A 25,175-nucleotide genomic window follows, 5' to 3' on the forward strand; every position below is an offset into this window, starting at 1 on the left:
AGACGATGACTGCGTCTCTAATAAATCTACAGAATGGAAGGCCACGAGGTGATGAAAATTTGAGTACTTACGCGGGGCGACTTTTCAATTCGCTGATGACTAACTGGAAAGATGCGTCCATCGAGCAAATCGCTACTGCGACAATATTATCGCATATTGCTCAATTCGATAATCGAGTACAGCGTATGTCATTCACCAACGAAATTCAGACGAGACAGCAATTACAAAAGGAGTTACAAGCACTCTCTTTTAAACGACCAGCCGCAGTAGACAATGCTTCGCAACGCCCGGAGAAGATGCGAAGAACTTCATCATTCCAACCCAAGATGACGAAGTGTTTCAACTGCAATAAATTTGGACATCGACAGGCTGACTGCCCCGAGAAGCGGAGACAAGACCAGAAATTCACCCCTCAGCGGTCCACATCGGGAGCGTCAAACAGCGGGAGATGCTTCAAATGCGGTGAGACCGGACACTTCGCCAACCGCTGCAGGAAGAATGAGGGCTTTGTCAAGATGGTCAACATCTGTGCAGTTGATTTACCTGGAGGTACTTTTAAACATAACGGTGAGTCGTAACCCTTTTATTTGGATTCTGGAGAGAATGGAGAGAATTAGTAAAAGAGAGTATTGCACGAAATTTCTGCGGGAAGAAATTTTATAATTCAATTACGATGGTTGGAATTGGTACGAGTAAAGTAAATTCGTTTGAACAAATATTATGTCAAGTTGAAATTCAAAGTCACTATGCTGAGATCTTGTTTCACGTCTTGCCTGATTTGTATTTGATTCATGACGTATTGCTGGGTCGTGAGATTTTGAATCAAAATTTTACTGCGATAATAACTAAAAGTTCATTTCAACTTAAAAAAAGAGCTTTTGAAAAACATCCACTCGTGTGTTCCAGACAACACAACTTTTAAATTAGAGAATCTAGACACACATATTTCAGCTTGTCAAAAAGCAAAACTCGAAAGCGTGATAAGTAGTTTCTCTGAATACTTTGTGACCAAAATGCCATTAACGCGCGTAAACACGGGCACACTTGAGATCAGACTTATAGACTCAACAAAAACAGTACAAAGACGCCCTTATCGTCTCTCATTCGAAGAAAGAGAATCAATGCGTGGGAAAGTTAAAGAACTTTTGGACGCCAAGATAATTAGACCAAGTTATTCCCCATTTGCTAGTCCTGCACTTCTCGTAAAAAAAAGTGACGGCACTGATAGAATGTGCATTGATTACCGAGAACTAAACGACAATACAATTCCGGATAGATATCCATTGCCATTAATCTCTGATCAAATTGACCGAATGACGAATATAAAGTACTTTACCGCATTGGATTGTGCGAGCGGATTTCATTTGATTCCGGTGCATGAAAATTCTATCGAGAAAACGGCCTTTGTTACCCCCGACGGTTCATATGAATATCTTTCGATGCCATTTGGTCTGCGAAACGCAGTCTCTGTTTTTCAGAGAGCAATAATAAAAGCTTTGGGAGAATTAGCATTTAGTTACGTAATCGTTTATGTCGACGATGTGATGATTGTATCACAAACGGTCGACGAGGGAATAGAAAGGTTGAGAATTGTTTTAGATGTTTTATCGAAAGCAGGATTTTCATTTAATTTAAAGAAATGCTCATTCCTGAAAACAAAAGTACAATTTCTTGGGTATGAAATAGAAAATGGCACAATCCGACCCAATCAGAGAAAAATTGAAGCACTAAAAAATCTTGCACCGCCTACTTCAGTCACACAAGTCAGACAATTTATAGGACTCGCATCTTACTTTCGTCGATTCATAGAAAAATTTTCAAGGAAAATGTCACCTCTCCACAAACTTACAACGCGTGAACAGCAGTTTTCATGGGAAATAGAACATGAACAAATACGTCAACAAATTATTTCAATTCTAACTGGGCACCCTGTTTTAATTATTTTTGACCCGAACCTTCCGATTGAATTACATACGGACGCTAGTGCAGATGGTTATGGAGGAATTTTAATGCAGATAAAGGAACAGAAGAAACATGTAGTTGCGTATTATAGCAAGCGAACAACACCGACAGAATTTAAGTACCATTCGTATGAATTAGAGACACTTGCGATAGTGAACGCCATTAAACATTTTCGTCAATATCTAAGCGGACGCAAATTTACAATTTTTACGGATTGTAATTCCATAAAAGCTGCACAAAAGAAATGTGATTTAACACCACGAGTACATCGATGGTGGGCGTATTTGCAAGCGTTTGAATTTAACATAGAGTATAGGGAGGGAAAGCGAATGGCACATGTAGATTTTCTATCACGTAACCACCTAGGCGAAAATAAAAACCCACCGCGCATGGAAAATAGAAAAGAACTGAAAATTGTTAACTTAGCAGAACTACAAGACAATTGGCTACTTGCAGAACAGTTGAAAGATGAAGAGATTTCGAAATTAAAATTAGACTTAGCGAATAACACATTAGACGAAAACATAGCGGCGACATACGAGTTAAGATCGGGCATTCTTCACCGACATATCCAAAGAAACGGAAAGTCTCTATGCCTACCAATAATTCCTCACTCGATGAAATGGTCGGTCATAAATAATATTCATGAGTCAATAATGCATTTAGGATCGGATAAGACGCTCGAAAAGATTTACGAACACTATTGGTTTCAAGGAATGTCACGACTTGTCAAGCGTTTTGTAGATAACTTGTAAACTCAGTAAACCACATTCAGGCAAAATTCAGGCAGAATTACACCCTATTCCAAAGACTACTACCCCATGGAATACGATACATATTGACGCAACAGGCAAGCTAAGTGGAAAGAATGATACCAAAGAATATGTTTTCGTATTAATAGACTCTTTCACAAAATTTGTTTTTCTACATCACTCAAAAAATATCAATAGTCACAGCTGTATCGACGCATTAAATAAGGCTGTCTGTTTGTTTGGTGCTCCAACAAGAGTAATAGCCGACCAAGGTAGATGTTTTACCAGTAATGATTTTAAAACTTATTGTAATTCAAAAAATATTAACCTACATCTTATTGCGACGGGAGCATCGCGCGCAAACGGCCAAGTGGAAAGAGTGATGAGCGTTTTAAAAGCAATGTTAACGGCAATCGAAATTACACCAGATAAGTCATGGCAGAATGAGTTAGGAAATATTCAATTAGCAATTAATTGCACAATTAATAAAACTACAAAGACGTCCCCCTTAGAACTCTTAATAGGGAAAGTAGCGAGACCGTTGGCAATGATGGTAGATAACGCGGAACATGACGTAGATCTTAACTTAATTCGACAAGTGGCAATAGATCGAATTCAAAAATCGGCAAAGTACGAGAAGGCAAGATTTGACAAGACAAAAGCAAAAATAAAGCGTTTCTCAGTAGGAGAATTTGTGCTCATACAAAACGAAGAGCGTAATCAAACTAAGCTAGAAGCCAAGTATAAAGGGCCTTATGAAATAATAGAGGTATTAGAAAATGATAGATACAAATTAAAGTCGTTAAGTTCGAAGAGAACGTACAAGTACGCTCACGATCGACTAAGAAAGATGCCGGACGCACAAGTCGCGGCAGAGGAATTGTTAGGCAATACTACGTAGGAGTATTGGAAAGGTTGCACGGGGAGTGTAATAGCTGTAGTACTTGTAACGGTATGTAAGTTTTTCTTGAGCATGAGACGGTTTGTAGTTTGATGGATAATTATAATGTGTACCATTTATGACTAAATTGTTTTTCTTTTTGTTTAGTTGTGAACTGCTGGTCATTGTAGTGATCATGCAGGGTTGCCAACCATTGGTGTGGTTGTGTAACGTGTGACCTAATCATTGGTGTGATTAGTTGTGAACTGCCAACCATTGTAGTGGTTGAGTAGGTTGCCAACCATTGGTGTGGTTGTGTGACATGAGACCTAATCATTGGTGTGATTAGTTGTGAACTGCCAACCATTGTAGTGGTTGAGTAGGTTGCCAACCATTGGTGTGGTTGTGTGACATGAGACCTAATCATTGGTGTGATTAGTTGTGAACTGCCAACCATTGTAGTGGTTGAGTAGGTTGCCAACCATTGGTGTGGTTGTGTGACATGAGACCTAATCATTGGTGTGATTAGTTGTGAACTGCCAACCATTGTAGTGGTTGAGTAGGTTGCCAACCATTGGTGTGGTTGTGTAACGTGTGACCTAATCATTGGTGTGATTAGTTGTGAACTGCCAGCCATCATTCTAGTGATTGTGCTTGATGTTGCAAATCATTGTAGTGATTGTGCAGGGTTGAAAACCATTGTAGTGGTTTTGTAACATGTTATTTTTGTGATTTTGTGAAATGTAATATTGCTGCATATGAGAGAGATATGACAGAGATGTGGTCAGAGATGACCGAGTGATTAAAATTTTCGAACAAGATTCTGAGATTTACTTTGTTTTACAGAATAAGCCACACGAGGACGTGTGTGCGCAGGATGGCCGTGTCGGATTCGAATACGAACAAGGACGCCATCTAGACATAAGAAGATGAATCAGCTAATGGAGGTGCAGTCTTGCATCGATGTGGTCTGGGTGTGTGTCTCGAGTAAGAGCGACAAGCGCAGAAGGGATTCGAAGGTTTCGAGGGAAAGGAGAATCATGTATGAAGACACTCACTCTGAGAGCACCGTTGAGCGCGCACCCAGAACTCATCCCGTTACGCCGATTCAATTCGTATTGTTTAAGCTAAGACATACTTTGTTTTGTAATAAATGGCGCGTAATTTAAATTGGAATGTTGTTAATGTAGTTGAGGAGGAGGTGTATCCGACATATATATATATATATATACATATATATATATATATAATGACGAAAGTCTGGCCGTCACGGGCTCTTAGTCTATAAGGTACGTTAGGTTATCGGATTCCAAAATTTCGTTAACCTCGCTAGAAATGCCTTTAAAGTTAAGCAATTGTTGTTATCTTTTTTTGGAAATATATTTGTAACGTACAGTAGAGTCCGGTTATAATGACATCGAAGGGAATTGACAAACACGTCATAATAAGCGGACGTCATACAAAGCGTTTTGTGAAATGAAATCCCTTTTTTATGTAAATATGTACATATACATACATATTAAATCAAAATCAAAATTGCACATAATCAGCACATTATAACACATACAAGTGTATTTTTTACTTCAAGTAATCTGTAATTTTTGTCTGCTTTTGTTTTTTCATTTAATTAATTTTCTTGTGATTTTCGAAGCCTCTTCGGTTTCAAAACATTTGAATTGAACGATTGCTTAATGCGGTTCTTGTTTTTTAAAAAGCATTGAGATTGTCGAATGACCCACGCCAAATTCGGATTAATGGAAAATACGGATTAAGTCGTGGTCAAGGTACTGCTGCCCGAATGCTTATATTTATTATTTAAGCATTTGGTCTTTCCGATAGTAAATACATAAAAGTAATTTGACAATCATAAAAGAAATGTAGCAATATATATAAAAAGTTCGCCACGTGTCGAACGTCGTCGGGTATCAACGAACATTACCGGAGGTGTAAAGAATCATGTTGGTCAATATAACCGGACATAATCTGTTAAAAATGGGTCATAATAAGCGACATGTCACTGTAAGCGAAGTCATTATATCCGACTTTTTTTATACAGAATTTTATATGAAAACCAAACTTGGTAGTGTAGGTACGTCATAATAACCGGTTGGTCAATATAAGCGGAGTCATAATAAACGGATTCTACTGTATTTACTTGTTTTCCCTTTTTTACATTTATTGTAATAATAATAGAGTTCTTATGTCTGAGCCTAAATATCTACTACATGCTATTACCATATCTTGCCGTCTTGAATCTCTCGAATCATTGCTCGTTTAAAGTTTTCTTGTTTTGTTGCTAGTTAAAAGTATCTTATGGAGTGCTGTCCGGCAGAATACGTGATGTACCCTGTATGTTCTGAGTGTCACTTAGTGATATTTTCCATTATCCAGTAGCGCGATCAATACTAGTTCCAACTGTGTCCTAGTTAATAAAGTTTAAGCCATGACTTAAGGAATTGATGTACCACATCACAACCGAATACGCAAACCTGAAAATCTAAAAAACATCCATCAGAACAAATTGCAATATATAGAAATTGTCTGTCAATTAAATACATCCAACGCTAAAGCATTCGAATATGTTGCATAATTGTTTCCTATTTCAACGCCAAATACGTTCAACGAATTTAAGTGCATAAACATGAGAAATTTAACACTCTGTACATCTCCGTCCCAGGGACAAGCGTAAAAAATTGCGTGTGTTAGAGCCACGTTCTAAAACCAATTAAAATCATTTATATTTTAAAATATTTTCGTACTAAGAATACTCACAACTTCAAGAACTCGTTCACCAATCACTCCCATGGTTATTGTTCCAATCATATAAGTTAAAACGTGAGCAAATGATATTAAATTAAATTTCTATGAAATAAAAATAAAATATTCTTATATCGGCCATCTATAATTACCTTACACATATTTACAATTAACTGCGCTATAAAAATTATGGCCATTATAAAACCACTAATTACGAATTGCACGAGCAACGGCCATTTGAACATAAGATTTAAAAGCTCCCAAAATCTGTTAACCAAATATATTAAAATTAACCCAAATAATATCTTGGTTTTTTGATAAATATTATTAACACAATGAAAAGGATAGATTATATTACCTTAACATAAATATATGCTGCTCGTAGGCTAACATCAGTTTCTGTTTCCGCATTTTTTTGTCTGTTGTTTGTATTGCGTCCTCCAAAGTATTTTTAAATACATCCAGAAAAAGCACCAAGTAACAACTTGTGAAGTGCATCATAATTGCACCTGTTATTACTCCAAATGCTAAATAAATGAAGAGACATACTATAGTAACATTGTAAAATAACCGCAGAGCTGGCTTCACGTCATCAATAAAAAAATACTGCAACATTTCAAAATTTTTACAAAATGTTTATTTTATTATAAATATATTTGCGTACGCTTGGCAAAATATATCCGCATGAAAAACGTTGGGAAGGTACATCACAAGTCTGTAATTCAACACGAAGTACCGCAGTCACTCCGACGATAACATAAGCAACTCCAAATATCGCAAAAATTATATTATGTATTCTTGTTATTCGACAAACTCTTTTATCTAGTACGCTGAGATATGGATTATTGTCGACCATGTTGCACAATTGAAGACCTGTTTTAGTTCTTATTTTGATTGCGAATTGAATAAAGTAACCGAATGTGCTAGATAGCAAAACCGAGACATTAAATGATATATCTGCAAACGTCCCACCATTTTGATACTGATAGTACAAATGGCCTAAATTTCCAAACAGATATATAACGCTGCAGAGTACCAGCAAAATGTCTTTGATGGTACTTTTAATTAAGCCGTACAAAATTAATAGTACATATCCACACAACAATGAATTTAATATACCAGGATCTGAATTTGCGTACATTTTGAAACTAAGCCAGTTTTATTCAGTTCTACGTGCGCAATGATCACAAACTGCTAGAACTATCGTATTCTTTGATTATTGTATCAAATATTTAAACACCTTCTAATGATATGCTTTTTGGGAAAAATGTTTTTAGTACAATTTAATAATGTTGGAAATATAAATAATGTAATGTTATTATTAATTTATTTATGTTGAATGTTTACCAAATATCTAATTGCATTAAAATATAATACAATACAGTAGAGTCCGGTTATAATGACATCGAAGGGAATTGACAAACACGTCATAATAAGCGGACGTCATACAAAGCGTTTTGTGAAATGAAAAGCCTTTTTTGTGTAAATATGTACATATACATACATATTAAATCAAAATCAAAATTGCACGTAATCAGCACATTATAACACATACAAGTGTATTTTTTACTGCAAGTAATCTGTAATTTTTGTCTGCTTTTGTTTTTTCATTTAATTAATTTTCTTGTGATTTTCGAAGCCTCTTCGGTTTCAAAACATTTGAATTGAACGATTGCTTAATGCGGTTCTTGTTTTTTAAAAAGCATTGAGATTGTCGAATGACCCACGCCAAATTCGGATTAATGGAAAATACGGATTAAGTCGTGGTCAAGGTGCTGCTGCCCGAATGCTTATATTTATTATTTAAGCATTTGGTCTTTCCGATAGTAAATACATAAAAGTAATTTGACAATCATAAAAGAAATGTAGCAATATATATAAAAAGTTCGCCACGTGTCGAACGTCGTCGGGTATCAACGAACATTACCGGAGGTGTAAAGAATCATGTTGGTCATTATAACCGGACATAATCTGTTAAAAATGGGTCATAATAAGCGACATGTCACTGTAAGCGAAGTCATTAGGTATATCCGATTTTTTTATACAGAATTTCATATGAAAACCAAACTTGGTAGTGTAGGTACGTCATAATAACCGGTTGGTCAATATAAGCGGAGTCATAATAAACGGATTCTACTGTACATGCAATAAAGTTTTAAATTTTCGATGGAATGCTAGATGGCGTTAAAGTAGTCAATTAGCCAGATGCAGAGGTATTATTGGCTAAACAATTTCATTATTTTATTTTTAAAATATTTTTTTTATTAAATAAAAAAGTAGCCTATAACCATTTGGGGACCATCGGGGACCACCAAGAATATGTGTACGGATTTGATGTTGACGTAGTAATACAGTGTGATTCTACTATAGTACTTATGTGTGAGCTTCATTGCTGGAATGCTAGATGGCGTTAAAGTAGTCAAATAACCAGATGCAGAGGTATTAGTGACTAAACAATTTCTTTATTTTATTGAAAAAAATAATTATTTTTATTAAATAAAAAGTAGCCTATAACCTATCGGGGACCACTAAGAATATGTGTACAAATTTTCATGGTGATCTGTTAAGTAGTTTTTGCGTGAAAGCACGATAAACTTCAGGACATACACATTTATAATATTAGTAAGGATATATATATATATAGAGCTTGTTGCTCTACAATACTGTGGAATGAGAGAGCATGAAGGCTATAAAGACGTTGTTGTTAATTTTGTGAAATTGTAATTTTTTTTTTCTTTTTAACAAGTGAAATAAAATGTATTAACTTTAAATCGTTGACTTTTATTGTCATTCAAAATTACAGATTGTGTTCTCAGTAAAAGTGAGCATTTGGAATCCGCCACCAACAATACCACCACCACTACCACCACAGTAAAAAAAGTGCAATTTTCAAATGTTCTTGAAACGCGCATTTATTATCATCAGACATCTTTGAATGGTAATATTGATTGGTTAAGAGAAGCAAATGATCGTAGTCGTTTTCAAAGAAGAATAGAACAATTTAAAAAATTATTTGATTGTATTCCAATAAGGAAATAAAATAGGTATATATATCAATATTAATATACGAATATCTGTGTTTTCTCTCTCATTTTTCTTTCCTAACCTCCATTTTGTTTTTTTCTCACATCACCCATTTTGCGGTCACAAAGTGTATGTGGACCAATCACCACAACAAAAGTAAACCGCCATTTTCCACCCATTCCCTTTTTGCAGACGCCCCTTTAGATGATAAGCGTTATGTAAATGAAGACAATATTACAACACTCGCTTGGGGTCATTATAAACTATGTAAATAAATATATGTAGTACTTTATAAAAACTATATCTATTTGTTTCTCTCATTTTCTTTCCTAACCTCCATTTTGTTTTTTTTCTCACACCACCCATTCTGCGGTCACAAACCAATTAACCAATTACAACATAAGCCGCCATTTTTCTTTCAATATTTCCAAGCGCCATTTTGTTTTTTGCACAACACCCATTTTGCGGTCACAAACCACACCCATACCCACTACCACAAGGTGGGGGCCTCAAGACCATCCAATCACAACAAGCACCAATAGGCGGTGGCCTGAGGAGGAACCAATCACTTACTTGAGGAGGAAGGAGTGGGGGAACACTACCAACCAATCACAACACTCCTTTTATCCCCACCACACACTTTCAACCAATCACAGAGCTCCATTTTCACACCCACTCTTGGGGCGGGGCTTGAGGAGGTCACAGAACTCTCATTTTTATACTACTAACGCATCAAATTCACCTTCGAAATTGAAATCAACTAATCCATTAACTTACTCAACTTTACTATAACAAATGTAAACAATCAACATGCGCTTAAAAAAAATTATCACAAACCTACCCATACAGACACAACAATTAATTTTCATTATTTTCAGCCTAGAATCCATAAATTAGCAGCATTTAGATCAATGATCCATTGGTGATTACACACTCCTCTCTAAAAAGAAAATTTTAATGTAGAACTCGCGCACATCTACACCATTTCTTACAGTACCAATTTCCCAAAATTATATATATATGTCGGAAACCTCCTCCGCAACTACATCAACAACACTCCAATTCAAATTACGCGTCATTTATTACAAAGTATTTGATTATACAAAACGAATTGAATCGGCGTAACGGAATGAGTTCTGGGTGAGCGCTCAACGGTGTCCTTCACCCATGCTTCTCCTTTCCCGCGATACCTTTGAATCCCCACTGCGCCTGTCCGTCTTTTCTCGAGACACACACACACAGACCACATCGATACAAAACTGCACCTCCATTATGCTAATTCGTTTTCTTATGTCTAGATGGCGCCCTTGTTCGTATTCTGTGGCGGTCTCGCCGCCTCGGTCACGCCGCCACCGGCCACCAGCAGAAGCAAAGGGACTGAAGCGCCAGCCAACGCAGCGACAAGATCCCGAAAAACGATAAAATACTGACACATACTGACGAGAAGTTAGCTACCATAAGCGAATAAACAATCTAATTTTACTTATTTACTACCAGGAGTGAATATATTGTAGTTTAGAACCCTCGCAACTACATATTGGTGACCCCGACGTGATTCCTGCAAAAATAAGTAAAAAAAGGCCTCGCCTCGCTACCGACGCCGCGGCGATAACCAAGAAAGTAAATTGGCGGAAAAGACATCACGAAAAATTACACATGCTGAGGACCCCTAAAAAAAAGAACAACAACACCATGTCAACGAACACCACTCAGGATCCTCTGAACAACAATCTGCTTGGCGATTTCGGCGTCGAGTCATCGGACAGACCACCGGGTGTCGAACAAACACCACAGCAAAATAACAACGCCCACTCGAGCGGCCCACCAGTCCTCCAGCTGCCTGCACATCTGAATACAAATCCACAACAAGTCTTCGCAGTCAACCTCAACCTGCCGCAGTGTGCCGCGGATTCACCGGAGATGTGGTTCGCCATCGCTGAAGCTGACTTCACAGCCAACCGCATTACCAGTGACAACCAAAAGTACAGCCAGACCCTGAAGGCTCTTCCACTCAGCAAATCCAAGCAACTCTGGGACGTAATCAGCAACCCGCCAATTCAAGATAAGTATCCAACCCTAAAAACGGCAATATTAAGCCGATTCTCGGATTCCAGACAAACACAACTGCACAAACTCCTCAGAGACATGACACTCGGCGACAAACGACCCTCGCAACTCCTGCGGGAGATGCGCGAGCTAGCAAAGGGCTCCATGGAAGATGAGGCGCTGCACCAACTCTGGAAAGAGCGTCTCCCTGCCTGGGTACGCCCATACCTCCTGGTCTCAACCAACCTAAACGATCTCAACAGCCTGGCGGAAATAGCGGACCGCCTCGTGCTCAACATGGGCAGCAGCTCGGTCTACGCAGTACACAACAGAGACCATATACAAACAGCGGGACCTTCACAACTTGAGCAGCAAATCCTGGAACTCAAGATGACCCTGAAAAGCTGCCAGCAAGAGATCAATAACCTACAGCTAAGTCAACAACAAATCACGAAACAACTGACCGAGGTACAATATCAGCAGCAGCAACATCAACTGGCAATCAACAACCTGACACAACGCAGCTCAAGGTCCGACTCCGGCTACAGAGGTCATCAACCCAGGGGAAGATCAGTAACACCCAACCGCAACGGTTACTGCACGACAGTGCGTCCAATCATGCAAATTCACCCCCATCACAACTAACAACCAGCTGCTCAAACTTACAACGTCTCAACCATAAACTCAAAACTCCCGGCTCTCTACGCAGATCTACTTCAAAAATTCATAGAAATCACGAAGCCGATCAGCAGGCCGAACCTAGCAAACATCCAGTATGCTCACCGCATCAGCACCAAAGGACCGCCCGTCACAGCTCGCGCGCGAAAGCTGGGGGGCGAAAAGGCAGAAGCAGCAAAAGCCCAAATAGCAGACATGCTCGACAAAGGTATCCTCAGAGCGTCATACAGCCCCTATGCAAGCCCAATTCACATGGCAAAGAAGAAAAATGATACCTGGACTCTGCGGCGATTATCGTGGGCTAAACCCAAACACTGAAAAAGACATGTACCCACCACCGTTCATACAGGACTTATTTCAACGACTCCCTGGGAAACGCGTATTCACCAAGCTCGACCTCGACAGAGCCTACTACCAAATACCGATGCATCCAGACGACATACAAAAAATGGCAATCATCACCCCTTGGGGGCTCTTCGAGTATGTCGTCATGCCTTTCGGACTCAAAAATGCTACCCAGTCATTTCAAAGATTCATGGACTCAGTATTCCGCGATCTAGACTTCGTCTTTGTATACATAGATGACATCCTCATCATGTCAAAGAATGAGGCGGAACACCTCCAACACCTGGAGATCGTCTTCGAGCGACTTAAAGCTCACTCTCTCAGTATAAACAACGACAAGTGCGTCTTCGGCCAAACCGAGGTCAACTTCCTCGGACACACAATCAACGCACAAGGCTATGCTCCAGTTCAAGAACGCGTCTCAGCAATACTTAATTACAAAAAACCAGAAACCGTCGAGGAACTCAGACGCTTCCTTGGAATGATCAATTATTACAGACGCTGTGTTCCGCAAGCTGCGCACGCTCAACAACCGCTCAACAACTTCCTGAAACGGTCAATCAAGAGAGACAAATCGAAGGTACCATGGACACCTGAAGCCAACCAAGCATTTGAAGACTGCAAGACGAAACTGGCAGAAGTCACATTACTCTCCTACCCGTCACCCGACGCCCGTCTAGCACTAACAACCGACGCTTCCTCAACCGCAATCGGCGCCAAGCTCGAACAACTCGTCAACAACAACTGGGAACCACTCGGATTTTTCTCTAGAAAACTCACACCGACGGAGCAGCGCTACAGCACTTACGACCGCGAGCTACTCGCCGTGTTCGCCTCAATCAAATTCTTCCAGCAACTTCTGGACTGCCGGCACTTCACAGTCAAAACAGACCATAGACCGCTCACCTTCGCTCTAAAACAAAAACACGACAAGGCATCAGAACGCCATCTGAGACAGCTAGACTATATCTCTCAATACTCAACTGACATTCAATACCTGAAAGGAGAGGAGAACACAGTCGCTGATGCCCTCTCTCGCATCTACACAATCGACATGCCGACAGTACTAAACCCACAAGAAATCTCCAACCAACAGCTCTTGGACCAAGAATTAAGAGAATTGCTTCGAAATTCCACGTCTCTGCAGCTGCAAGAACTTGAAATCGAGGACGGCATCAAAATCTTCTGCAACGTCGCCAACGGACGGGTAAAACCATACATTCCAGTGTCCTTACGCAGAACAGCCTTCAACGTCATCCACGAGCCAGCTCATCCAAGCACAAGAACAACTTCAAGGCTACTCAGAGAAAAGTTCACATGGCCCGGCATTGGAAAAGACGCCACACAGTGGTCACGCGAATGCGTCGCATGCCAACGCTCCAAAACTCACCGGCACACCCGTCTGGAACCAAACCACATCGACGTACCGGACTCGAGATTCAACCAAGTACACATCGACATAATCACCCTACCAAACGTACAGGGATTCCAATACTGCCTCACGGTGATCGACCGCTTCTCAAGATGGCCGGAAGCCGTGCCTATGAAAGACATGACCACTGACACGGTGGCAACCGAATTCTTTAACCACTGGGTGACTCGCTTCGGATCTCCAATCACAATTACCTCCGACCAGGGAACACAATTTGAATCGGCGCTCTTTCAAGCCCTCACAATACTAGTAGGAGCAAACAAGAACCGGACAACGGCATACCATCCTCAGTCAAACGGGATAGTCGAGCGCATGCACCGAACTCTAAAAGCTGCACTCATGTGCTCCCCAAAACCTTGGCTCGACATCCTACCAACTGTCCTCCTGGGACTCAGGACATCCTTCAAAGAAGACATACAGGCCACCCCGGCAGAGATGCTATATGGCACATGCCTAAGAATACCTGGAGAATTCTTCGTCTCCGCAGACTTGCCACCGAATCCTCAGATATTTGTCGAGAAGCACAGGGAATACATGCGCGGCATCCGCCCGACTCAAACGGCTCATCACACAAAATCCAGAGTCTTCGTACTAAAAGACCTGGATAAATGTTCACACGTCTGGCTACGCAGTGATCATGTAAAGGCTCCACTAGAGCCGCCGTACCAAAGCCCGTACAAAGTCGTCAAACGGATCACTGACAGACTGTACACTCTGGACATCGACGGGGAAAATAAAAACGTGTCAGTCGAAAGACTGAAACCCCACTACTGCAACAAGACTGACAATGATCTCACGAAGGAAGAAGGCGCCCCTTCAACTTCCAACCAATCCAATTCACACCACTGGGGATCAACAATGGACCCTCCGAAGAGGACATACTCTCGCACCGTGACTTTCAAACGTCCCGCCGAAAGTCACTCGGGGGGGAGTGGTTGTGGCGGTCTCGCCGCCTCGGTCACGCCGCCACCGGCCACCAGCAGAAGCAAAGGGACTGAAGCGCCAGCCAACGCAGCGACAAGATCCCGAAAAACGATAAAATACTAACACACACTGACGACAAGTTAGCTACCATAAGCGAATAAACAATCTAATTTTACTTATTTACTACCAGGAGTGAATATATTGTAGTTTAGAACCCTCGCAACTACAATTCGAATATATATATATATATATAGAACTTACAGAACTTAGTTACTTCTCTTATTTTTTCCAGAATCTCGAATATTAAATCGAAAATTTATTCTTCTCAAACTTATGATGGAAAACCTTCCGATGCCTTTACTAAATTCTTAAGAATATCCGATCTGACAATTTCATTCAAAACATACAATTCCATAGGTAAATTTATTAAAAACTGTACAGACCAAATAGATCCTAAAACTGCTCTAAGGTATAGGTCAAACGTTGGTCAAACAGAGAAGTCTTTTAATGCCCAGAGTAAAGAACACGCGCACAGTTTTAAAATCAAGTCAAAACATTCAACATATGCAAAACATTTAATAAACCTTAATCATAAATTCGATCCAAATTTCAAAATTTTACATAGGTGTAATAAAAGCACAAAATTGAATTTACTTGAATCTCTGAAAATCAACCCCTATAACCAGAAGAGATTATTGTCAAACGATCAGGTAGAAGTTAACAAATCCACTTTGTTCAATTTACACCTTTTAAATTAGTTTCCGCCACCACTTTTTAACATTTATTTCTCTATAAATAGTTTAATTTTGCACTCTTTATTTTTACATTCATGTGCCTGATGATGAAACACGTGGCGAAACATGAAGCAGACGGTTAATTGTTTTTTGTGAAACCCTTAAGGTATATCCTTTCATTTTACGATAATAATGAAATTTCCTCATGTAAGTGCCGCAAGAATTTAATACCTACCTACCTACAATAACTACCTAAATAGTCGTATGTATAATCCATCGAACACTAAAGCACAATGTAAGATTTGTTTGCAAATCAGAGGAATAGAACATTCAACACACTTTTAAAGTAAAAACCGCTTGACACGCATCGCGAATATAATTTGTAGGTTACTTATCTAGGCGCTAATGCTTACATGCTAGAGAATCAACGCGAATCAAAATCGTCGTTACAATTACATGAAATCAAAGAACAAACGACCATCCGCTGTCATCCGAGCAGACAGCGATAACACACCATAACACGCTATAAAACCGTAGTCGAAAACATGCAGCCTCCAAGAAAACGCGATTATTTTCTGAATTGCAATTTGAACTTCAACAAAAACATAGCTCTTTTATACCTTCAGCGCGCCTGTAATTATTAAGGAACCTTTACAAACGTTAATTATAACTAAGGTTTGGACGGTGTAGGTCAAGGTGTTAGCACGTGTTTGAAAGAGCTCCGCAAACTCAATCTTGAGCCCTAACGACAGTTTTAAATACATAGCAAGTAAGCAATACATAAAGTAAGTCAAAGAAGTGAAGGGAGTTAGTATGCCAGAAGAGAATAAACAAATAGAAAAGTAATTACTAGTTATAACGCAAGCAAAAAAATTACGGTTAGGACACGACTGTCGGTAGCACGATACGAAAAAGGAAAATACAGTACAAAGAAGTGACCATGGAGAAATTAGAAAAGATGATTGAAGAATTGACAAAGAAAGTTGTGCACAGTAACAAGGAATTGATAGAGATAAGGAAAGAATGTAGACAGCGAGAAGATCAATGGAATGAAGAAAGGATGGCGATGAAGACGAAGATCGATTACCTGGAAACGTGACTGGAAACGATGGATAGGGAGAAGCGGAAGAAGAAATTAATAATAAAATGCCAAGATGTGACGGAAGGAAAAAAACAGGAGCCAGAAGTTCAGCAGCTACTGCAAGACTAGTTCGAGGTGCAAACCGAAGTAACAAAAGCAGTGGTAGGGGGTAGAAAGAGGAAGATAATAGTAGTAGAAATTGCCACATTAGAGGAAACAATTAAAATAATGAAGAACAAGAAAAATTGAAAGGACATAAAGTGCATATACTCGTAGAAAATGACATGACCAAAAAAGAAAGAGACTTCTATCTATATATATACAAGAAAGTCGTGTTGGTTACCTTGATTATAACTAAAGAACGGATAATCAAATTTAGCAAAAAATTGGTGGAGAGGTGGCTTAGGGGAGAAGGTAATGGGATACTTTTTGAAATGAAAACTTTTCTAAAAAGGCACTAAACGACACTAAAAAGAGACAAACATATTTGCGTATATGGATTATCTTGCGGGAGCATAAGAGAACGCAAATACAAAGTTTTCTATTATCCCCGTCTCCTCTTTGTGCGATGCTTCGTAGCTTCCCCCTAAGCATAGACGTGCGAGTGTTTGTACGTGTTGGTTGAAGTTGCCCGGTTAATGTGTTTGTTTGAATAAGACTTAGTAATTGTTGGATACTTTTTTTAATACTTTTGACGTGATAACGTCGGGTGACATGTTCAGAAACTTGTGTCACACCAAAACCTCACGAGCGCGGTCGCAGGTATAACGAGAGAGAGACGGACCGATCTCCCGTCTCATCTCGAGCGCTGCCAGTTATTCCGTGAAACTTGTCACGCGGAATCCTCACGAGCGGGGGCAGGCATAGCGTTCGAGTGAGTGGACCGATCTTCCGTCTCTCTCACTCTAGCGGCATACAAACGAATGGAGATTTTCTCGTGCGGTTAAGTTTTCGTTGAATGTTTAACAGTGAAACAAAATGTGAAGTGTAAGTGAAGTGTTACAACAATTGCAACAATAAAAGGAATTAAAATATTTTGTGTTCCATAGAAATCACCACGCTCAACTTGATGGATCCCTGTGCGCACATTCCTTCAACATCCAGTACACCGATGGAGACCGAGGATGCTTTGCCGTCAACGTCTGCAATACCCACCACTGCCGAAAAGTATGCCCTGCGAAATCGTGAGTACAGAAAACGTGTAGCAGCTATTAGAACACCAGAACAGGCCGCAGCGTTTGCAAGAAAAGCCGCTGAAAGGCAACGCAAAGCGTACCATCTACGTAGAGCTGCAAATTTAGCTCTCGCCAGCGGCATGGTGGAGACAACTACAATTGTACAAACCAGCGCTCAGCGAAAACGTGCATCTCGACAGCGTCAAGCCGAACGAGTTAGGAGTGCTGCACAACCCAGTACTTCATCGAATCAAGCCGGTTACAGAAAACGTAACTCGACGAATGTTAGAAGACCCAGAATTTCTTAAAGAATTTGTTATACAAAACCTTGCCTTTATGAAATCAGTGCCTAACTCCGTCCAGTACTGGGCCTCTCGCAAACGGGATCTCTTTGCTATGCTCCGTCAACTTGGGAAGCCGACCATCTTTCTCACTCTAAGTGCAAATGAAGTACGCTGGTTGACATTACTGAACTTACTCCTCAAATTGAGTAACAAATATCCTGGCAAAGTTGCTGAAGATCTAAACACATCAGAGCGGTGCAGCTTAGTGAGTGACGATCCAGTTACGTGCTGCATATATTTTCACAAACTTGTTGGTACATTGATGATTTCCTATCATCGTCCTATCCTGAACAGAATTACCCAGATTGGAAACAGATAAATTTACGAGAAGATTGTAACTGATCGTATTGTATGTTATGTATGTATGTATGCATGCATAAATGTTTGTATGAATGTATGTATGAAAAATGTATATCATAGTTGGATAAGTAAACTTGTCATTTTACACCCGAAATTTATCATCAAAAGTGTGAATAAAACGATAGATGTAATTTAAAATTTGAAAAAATTGTTATCTTCATTAATTCCTTACTTCCCAAAAACTTATATCACCAATAAGACGTTATCACGTAAACATCTCGATCGTAAACCTACTTTACAAACAACCATTCTGTTTTTTTTAACAACCCATTTTAATTTTTGACTGAAAAAAGGCGAATAAATTGTAAAATATAAATAATTATTGGTATTAATTATTCTTTACAAGTAACAATTAAATTTCATTTTTGAAGTGAAAACTTGTTTGGTAGATACTAAACGAGTTTTCTCCGTCTCTTCTTTTTGTGCGATGCTTCGTAGCTTCCCCATTCAACATGCCGCGACCAAAACGATCAAATCTTACCCAACAAAACCGTAAAGCAACTAGGATTCGAAGGATTGCGAATGAAAGGACTGAAGAAGAACAAAAAATTGCACGTGAAAAGCGCCGTGATAGTATGACTCGACTTCGTGCTTCTCAATCACAAGAGCAAAGCGAGGCGGAATAAAGTTTGCCGGGTCAGCTTGTACAATATAAAATAAGACAAGTTGTAACAGAAGAAAGGAGAGCTGGAAAGAAATGTGAAGTATGGATACAAAAAAAATAATGATAGATGGACAACAGTACAGATGGTGTGACAAAGAAGGGAAACTAATCTGGACAAGGAACTAAAAGCGTCGATTCTCGTTTTCTTCATCCAACTGATAAACGAAACAAGTTCCGCAGCCTTCTTTGATTTATTTATTTTTGTTTCATTGTTTTATATGGTGTTTTGCTCAAAGTGTTTTCTACTGAGTGTTCTTTTGTCATCTGATAAACAAAACAAATTCCATAGCTTTCTTCGGTTCATTTTTGTTTGATTGTTTCATTTCGGGATTTGAGAAAAGTGTTTAATTGGGAATTTGAAAAAAAAAATTATTTATTTTTTTTTATGTATTTTAAAACTTAATTATTAATTTTATTGATATGCAATGTAAAAAACGAAAAAAAATTTTTTTCAATTAATTATAAACGATTAAAAATTGATAAAATTCAAAAAAATCATGTGACTGTGAACGCACCACGATTGGCTACCATACTTGTGACGTCATAATGTTAAAGCAATTATATTACAGTGCAGCGCTTACGGCTATTAAAGATTTGTTAAAGTTAATTTCGTTCAGCTATGTGTGATACAGGATTTATAAAAGCAAATTCTGATAACATTCCTGATGTTGATATATTTATGATCACCAATTTTTTAAAAAATGACCTTCTAGTTCTAGTTATTTACTTTGAACACTTACATAAAAATAATTAATAACAATATGATTACGAAATACTTACATCAAAGTGATCTTCACAACAAAAAAAATCGATTTTGTTTTAGGATTATCTCGGAGCACTGCTTGAAACCATTTTTTTCGACTTTTCTCGTCTTGAGGAACATTTAAAAACATTTTTTCAGGAGTTGTCTTTGTTGTATTTGTACATAATGGTACAAAACAAGAGCGATAACTTTTGAGATTTGACATTTTTTATATATTTTTGAGTATTTAACAATTACAGAATGAAATTAATCAAAACTCAAAGCACTGTGCTTATTATCTCTGTCTCTGTATACTACTATGAGTGAAAACTAACATTATGACGTCACACGCGCTCGGATTTGTTCGGGAGTTGTCGGCGCGTCTTCGGTACTGGATTCAAAAATTAATTTATATTTTTATATAACTTTTTAATTATTGCGAAAAATAAAAAAAATAAAATTGTTTTGTTATAAAACTTATATATGATCTTTCCATTTAAAAACAAAAAAAAAAATAATTCAAAAACCCAATTACCACCGGGGTGACGGTTTAGTTCAAAAGAATTTTTTGCACCGACTATAAAATAATTAGGAACAAAAAAATGCCACATTCCAAATCTTTTTGACAGAACGATGACTGTTGGGTCCTCTAGTTGACCATAAAATTGACAGGGGCACAAAAACAGACCGTAATTACTGTGTATGTATTACTGGTATTACCGAATGAAGATGAAGTAGCAAGCAAAAAGGATGAATTTTGGAACGAGCTAACAAACGCAGTAGAAAAATCGGAAGGCGCATTTTATATACTGGATGATTTTAATAGCAGAAATGGTAAAACATGATGAAGAAAATAAAAATATAATGGGAGGACACGGGGAAGATGTAAGAAATAATAACGGTAAACGTATGCTAGAATTTTGTAGATTACACAATCTGATTATAACTAACACTCTGTTCAAGCACAAACAAATACATCAATATACACGTGAGATTATAAGTAGAAATTAAAAATCATTAATTGATTATATATTGATAGAGTAAGATAGAAGCAACGATATATTAGATACCAAAGTCTAAAAAGTTATGAAATAGAGGAGCGATCACTACATGGTAATTGCAAAAGTCAAGAGAAGGAAAGAAGAAGTAAATAGCATACAGTATAGCAAAAACAAGAACACATATAGAAAAATAAAGACATACAAGTTAAAAATGAAGCGGAATGCTACAAATATAAAGAGAGACTGGACCAGAAACTAGAATAACTTCAAGATACACAACCGGCAACAGACCTATGGAAACAGATGAAAGAAGCAGTGCTCGAGACAGCAATAGAAGAATGCGATCTCTACACTGTAATGAAGACGCATCAAACCAAATGGTAGACTGAAGAAGTAAAGGAAGCGATAAAGGAAAAGAAGAAGACTTGGAAACCATATTTACAAAAAGACGACATAAGGAATACAAGGAATACCTGGAGAGAAGGGCAAAAGCCAAGAAGATAGTATTAGAAGCAAAAAGAAAAAAATGGGAGGAATTTGGAAATATAACAGAAAATAATAGTTAACATAACCAAAAATTATTTTACAACGTAATAAAAGAATTCAGAAGTGGCAAACAGTACCAAGCCAAACAAATAATAGACAAAAAAGGAACTATATTAACAAACAAAGACCAAATTATCAGAAGATGGAAAGAGTATTTTGAAGAATTACTCAACACAACTAACCTAGAACGTGACCGGACATTTGCCCATAAGACGATCGCTCACACGACAACTGCTCATAGACAACTGCCCACAGTCATAACTACGCACACGGACAATTGCTCACAGGGCTTTTGCTCACAGGGAATACTCCCTACAGTGACTTTTGCTCACATTGACAATTGCCCACAAAGACAATTGCGCACATGGACAATTGCTCACAATTTAATTTTTTTATATTTATTAAAAAACAATGAATAATAATTATGAAATAATTTATATACAAATATATAACAATTAAGAGGCCTCGCTTGCACGCTAATAGTGTTTGATTTTTCAAATAAACTATTTGTTCATTCTATCTTAATTTATTAGCAATAAATATAACTCTTTGAAGTTTCACTTCTAGTATACTCGCACATAATTTTTAATAATTACGTAATTAAATAACTAATACTCGTATATGAATAATTGTAAATTTGCCAATCTCCTTAAATATTGCATTATTATTCATTGTTTTATAATAAATATAAAAAAATTAAATTGTGAACTATTGTCCATGTGCGCAATTGTCCGTGTGAGCAAAAGTCACTCTGGGCAATTGTAAATGTTTGCAATTGTGCAATTGTCCGTGTGCGCAGTTATGACTGTGGGCAGTTGTCTTGTGAGTAGTTGTCGTGTGAGCGATCGTCTTATGGGCAAATGTCCGGGAACCGACATAGAAATACCAGAAAAAGGTGAATTTACAGAACAACTAGAACAAGAAGAAGATAACGTCTCAGTTCTCTTAATACTATTTTAATATCCTCCTCTGTAATGTAATTTTCTGCTTGTTCTAGGTGATGCCAAAATGGTGAAGATCATAAGACAAGTAGGATACGAAACAACTATATTCAATAATGCAAAAAATATGGAATGGAAAAGATATACCTAAGGGATTGGCTAACATCACTAATAACACATATTTCCAAGAAAGGAGACAGGAAGAACTGCGCAAATTATAGAGGAATCACCATCATCAACACTGCCATGAAGATACTGGATAAAAATATTAGATAAGAAGGTTCATAAGAAAATAAATTAAACGTTAGATGAATGCCAAAGCGGATTCAGATCAGGAAGGACAACACATGACCATATTTTCACAATAAATCAGTTAATAGAGAAATTATATCAAAGACAATAAAATATATATATATACCTAGGATTCATAAATGTAGATAAAGCTTTTGATACAGTGAATAGAGGAAAATTATGGACAATATTAAAAAATAGAGGTATTAGTGACAAAATAATCAAAATAGCGCGTCAAATCTAATTTAGCTAAAAATTGGTGGAGAGGTAGCTTAGGGCCAGGAGAAGGTAATGGCATACTTTTTGAAATGAAAACTTTTCTAAAAAGGCACTAAACGACACTAAAAAGAGACAAACATATTTGCGTATATGGATTATCTTGCGGGAGAATAACAGAACGCAAATACAAAGTTTTCTATTATCCCCGTCTCCTCTTTGTGCGATGCTTCGTAGCATAGACGTGTGTATGTGTGTACGTGTGGGTTGAAGTTGACCGGTTGATGTTTTTGTTTGGAGAAGGTTACTAGGATACTTTTTGAAGTGAAAATATGGTTTATAGCCTACGGGAGAAAAAGAGCACACAAATATAATGTTTTCTATTATCTCCGTCTCCTCTTTGTGCGATGCTTCGTAGCTTCCCCACTCAACATGCAACGACCAAAACGATCAAATCTTATCCGACAAAACCGTAATGCAACTAGGATTCGAAGGATTGCAAATGAAAGGACTGAAGAAGAACAAAAAATTGCACGTGAAAAGCGCCGTGTTAGTATGACTCGACTTCGTGCTTCTCAATCACAAGAGCAAAGCGAGGCGGAACAAAGTTTGCCGGGTCAGCTAGTATACAATAAAAATGAATAAAAATAGATAATTAAAAATGGAAATCAGAAATGCAAACAAATTACAATAGGATATAATAACAAGGCACCAGTTAGAATTAGTCAAGCAGCATTTGCAGCTGATATTATGTAAATAGCCAAAACTGAGGAAAACTTGCAAAATAATATGACAATATAGAATAATACGAAAAACAATTTTCACTTACAATAAATAAAACTAAGACAAAAGTTATGATCATGAGGCGAAGAATAAATATTGACAATTAAAATAGACAATAATATTATAGAACAAGTCAATAGCTGCTGTTATTTAGGAATAAATATTTTCAAAAAACGGGAAAAACAAACTAGAAGTAAGTTCTACAATTGAGAAAACTGTTAAATTATATTACCAAAGAAGTAGTTCAAAACAAAGTTCAAAACAATATAAAGACCAAGTCTAGCATACGGGTGTGAAACATAGATTCTAAATGAAAATTGCAAGAGTAGAATACAGGCGATGAAAATCAAATATCTAAGAAGAGTAGCAAAAAAGACTAGGCTTGACAAAGTGAGAAATGAAATAATAAGGCAGGAAGTAGAGGTAGAAGATATTAAAGTGTACATAGAGAGAAGAACGCTAAGTTGGTGCGGACGCATGAACAGAATGAATGATTCATCACATGCAAAAAGAGTGTGGATGGCAAAACCGAACGGAAGTAGAAAGAGAGGTAGATCAAGGAATGAATGTGATAGTCTTGTAAAGCAAATTCTGAATAACAGAAAATTAAGTATAATAGAGGCGAAAAGGCTATGCAGAATGCTTAAAGTAAATTTAATGAAAGAAATGTAACTGTAAGGGAAAAACCCGACACCGAGAGGTAAACTGGGTATGACAAAATAAAAAATATTATGGAACGATCTCAAAAAGATCTGGTGATTACACCTGGAAAGTTTCTGATATTATCTTTACCTACCTTAATTTTCAAAGCAAACATTCAATATTAGATAGTAAAAATGTGATTTTTTTAGATAATGAAAACGGCCTATTGGTACTTTGCAGTTTTACAACAATACTATAAAGATAAGGAATTAATATTTGTTAAATTGTAATACTTTGCAATGCGCAAAGCAATATGTCACTTATTAATGTCAATTATAATGTAAGTGAAATATAAATACAGTGGAACCTTGATAACTTAAACCTTACTAAGTTCAAAACCTTTGTAACTAAAAAATTTCTGATTCCCTTGCCTTGACAGCGTAAAACCTCTTTTACTTAAAATAAAAAACCTCGTTAACTCAAAGAAATATTTTGAACATTGCCCTTGATAACTTCAAAAAAATATTTTTCTGACCTAGCAGGGTCGATAAGAAGGGAGGGGGTCAACTGGGGTAAATTCCTCGGGGCCCGGCCGAACAATCATAAAACGCAAATACAAATAAATTAGCATGGCAAAGAACGCCGTCGCCGAGCGATTTACTTTGTTGGTCAACAATATTTGCTAATCCGCAGCAAGTCATCGTATTAAGTATGAATACAAACAAAAAATCCAAAATTTCCAATCTATCTTCAATTTTTGCTTTACTGCTGTTGTAAATAGATTTAGTGTTCCATTCCATATTTCTGAAAATTCCTAAAATCGGTCATCAATCGTTACTCAATCAGCTATTTTGT

General features: G+C 37.7%; 1 protein-coding gene across 1 annotated transcript; it reads left to right on the plus strand.

Annotated features, from left to right (window-relative positions):
• The first annotated feature begins 5 nt into the window (after window positions 1–5).
• Window positions 6–578, plus strand: LOC135800695 (uncharacterized). The gene has a single exon (XM_065314000.1). The coding sequence runs from the start codon at window positions 6–8 to the stop codon at window positions 576–578; it is 573 nt and encodes a 190-aa protein (XP_065170072.1).
• The last annotated feature ends 24,597 nt before the right edge of the window (window positions 579–25,175 follow it).

This window comes from Atheta coriaria, unplaced genomic scaffold, assembly GCF_025399875.1.
Source record: "Atheta coriaria isolate IRGN ID8LTWV9N9 unplaced genomic scaffold, Caltech_Dcor_3.1 hic_scaffold_10_pilon, whole genome shotgun sequence".
Taxonomy (NCBI): domain Eukaryota; kingdom Metazoa; phylum Arthropoda; class Insecta; order Coleoptera; family Staphylinidae; genus Dalotia; species Dalotia coriaria.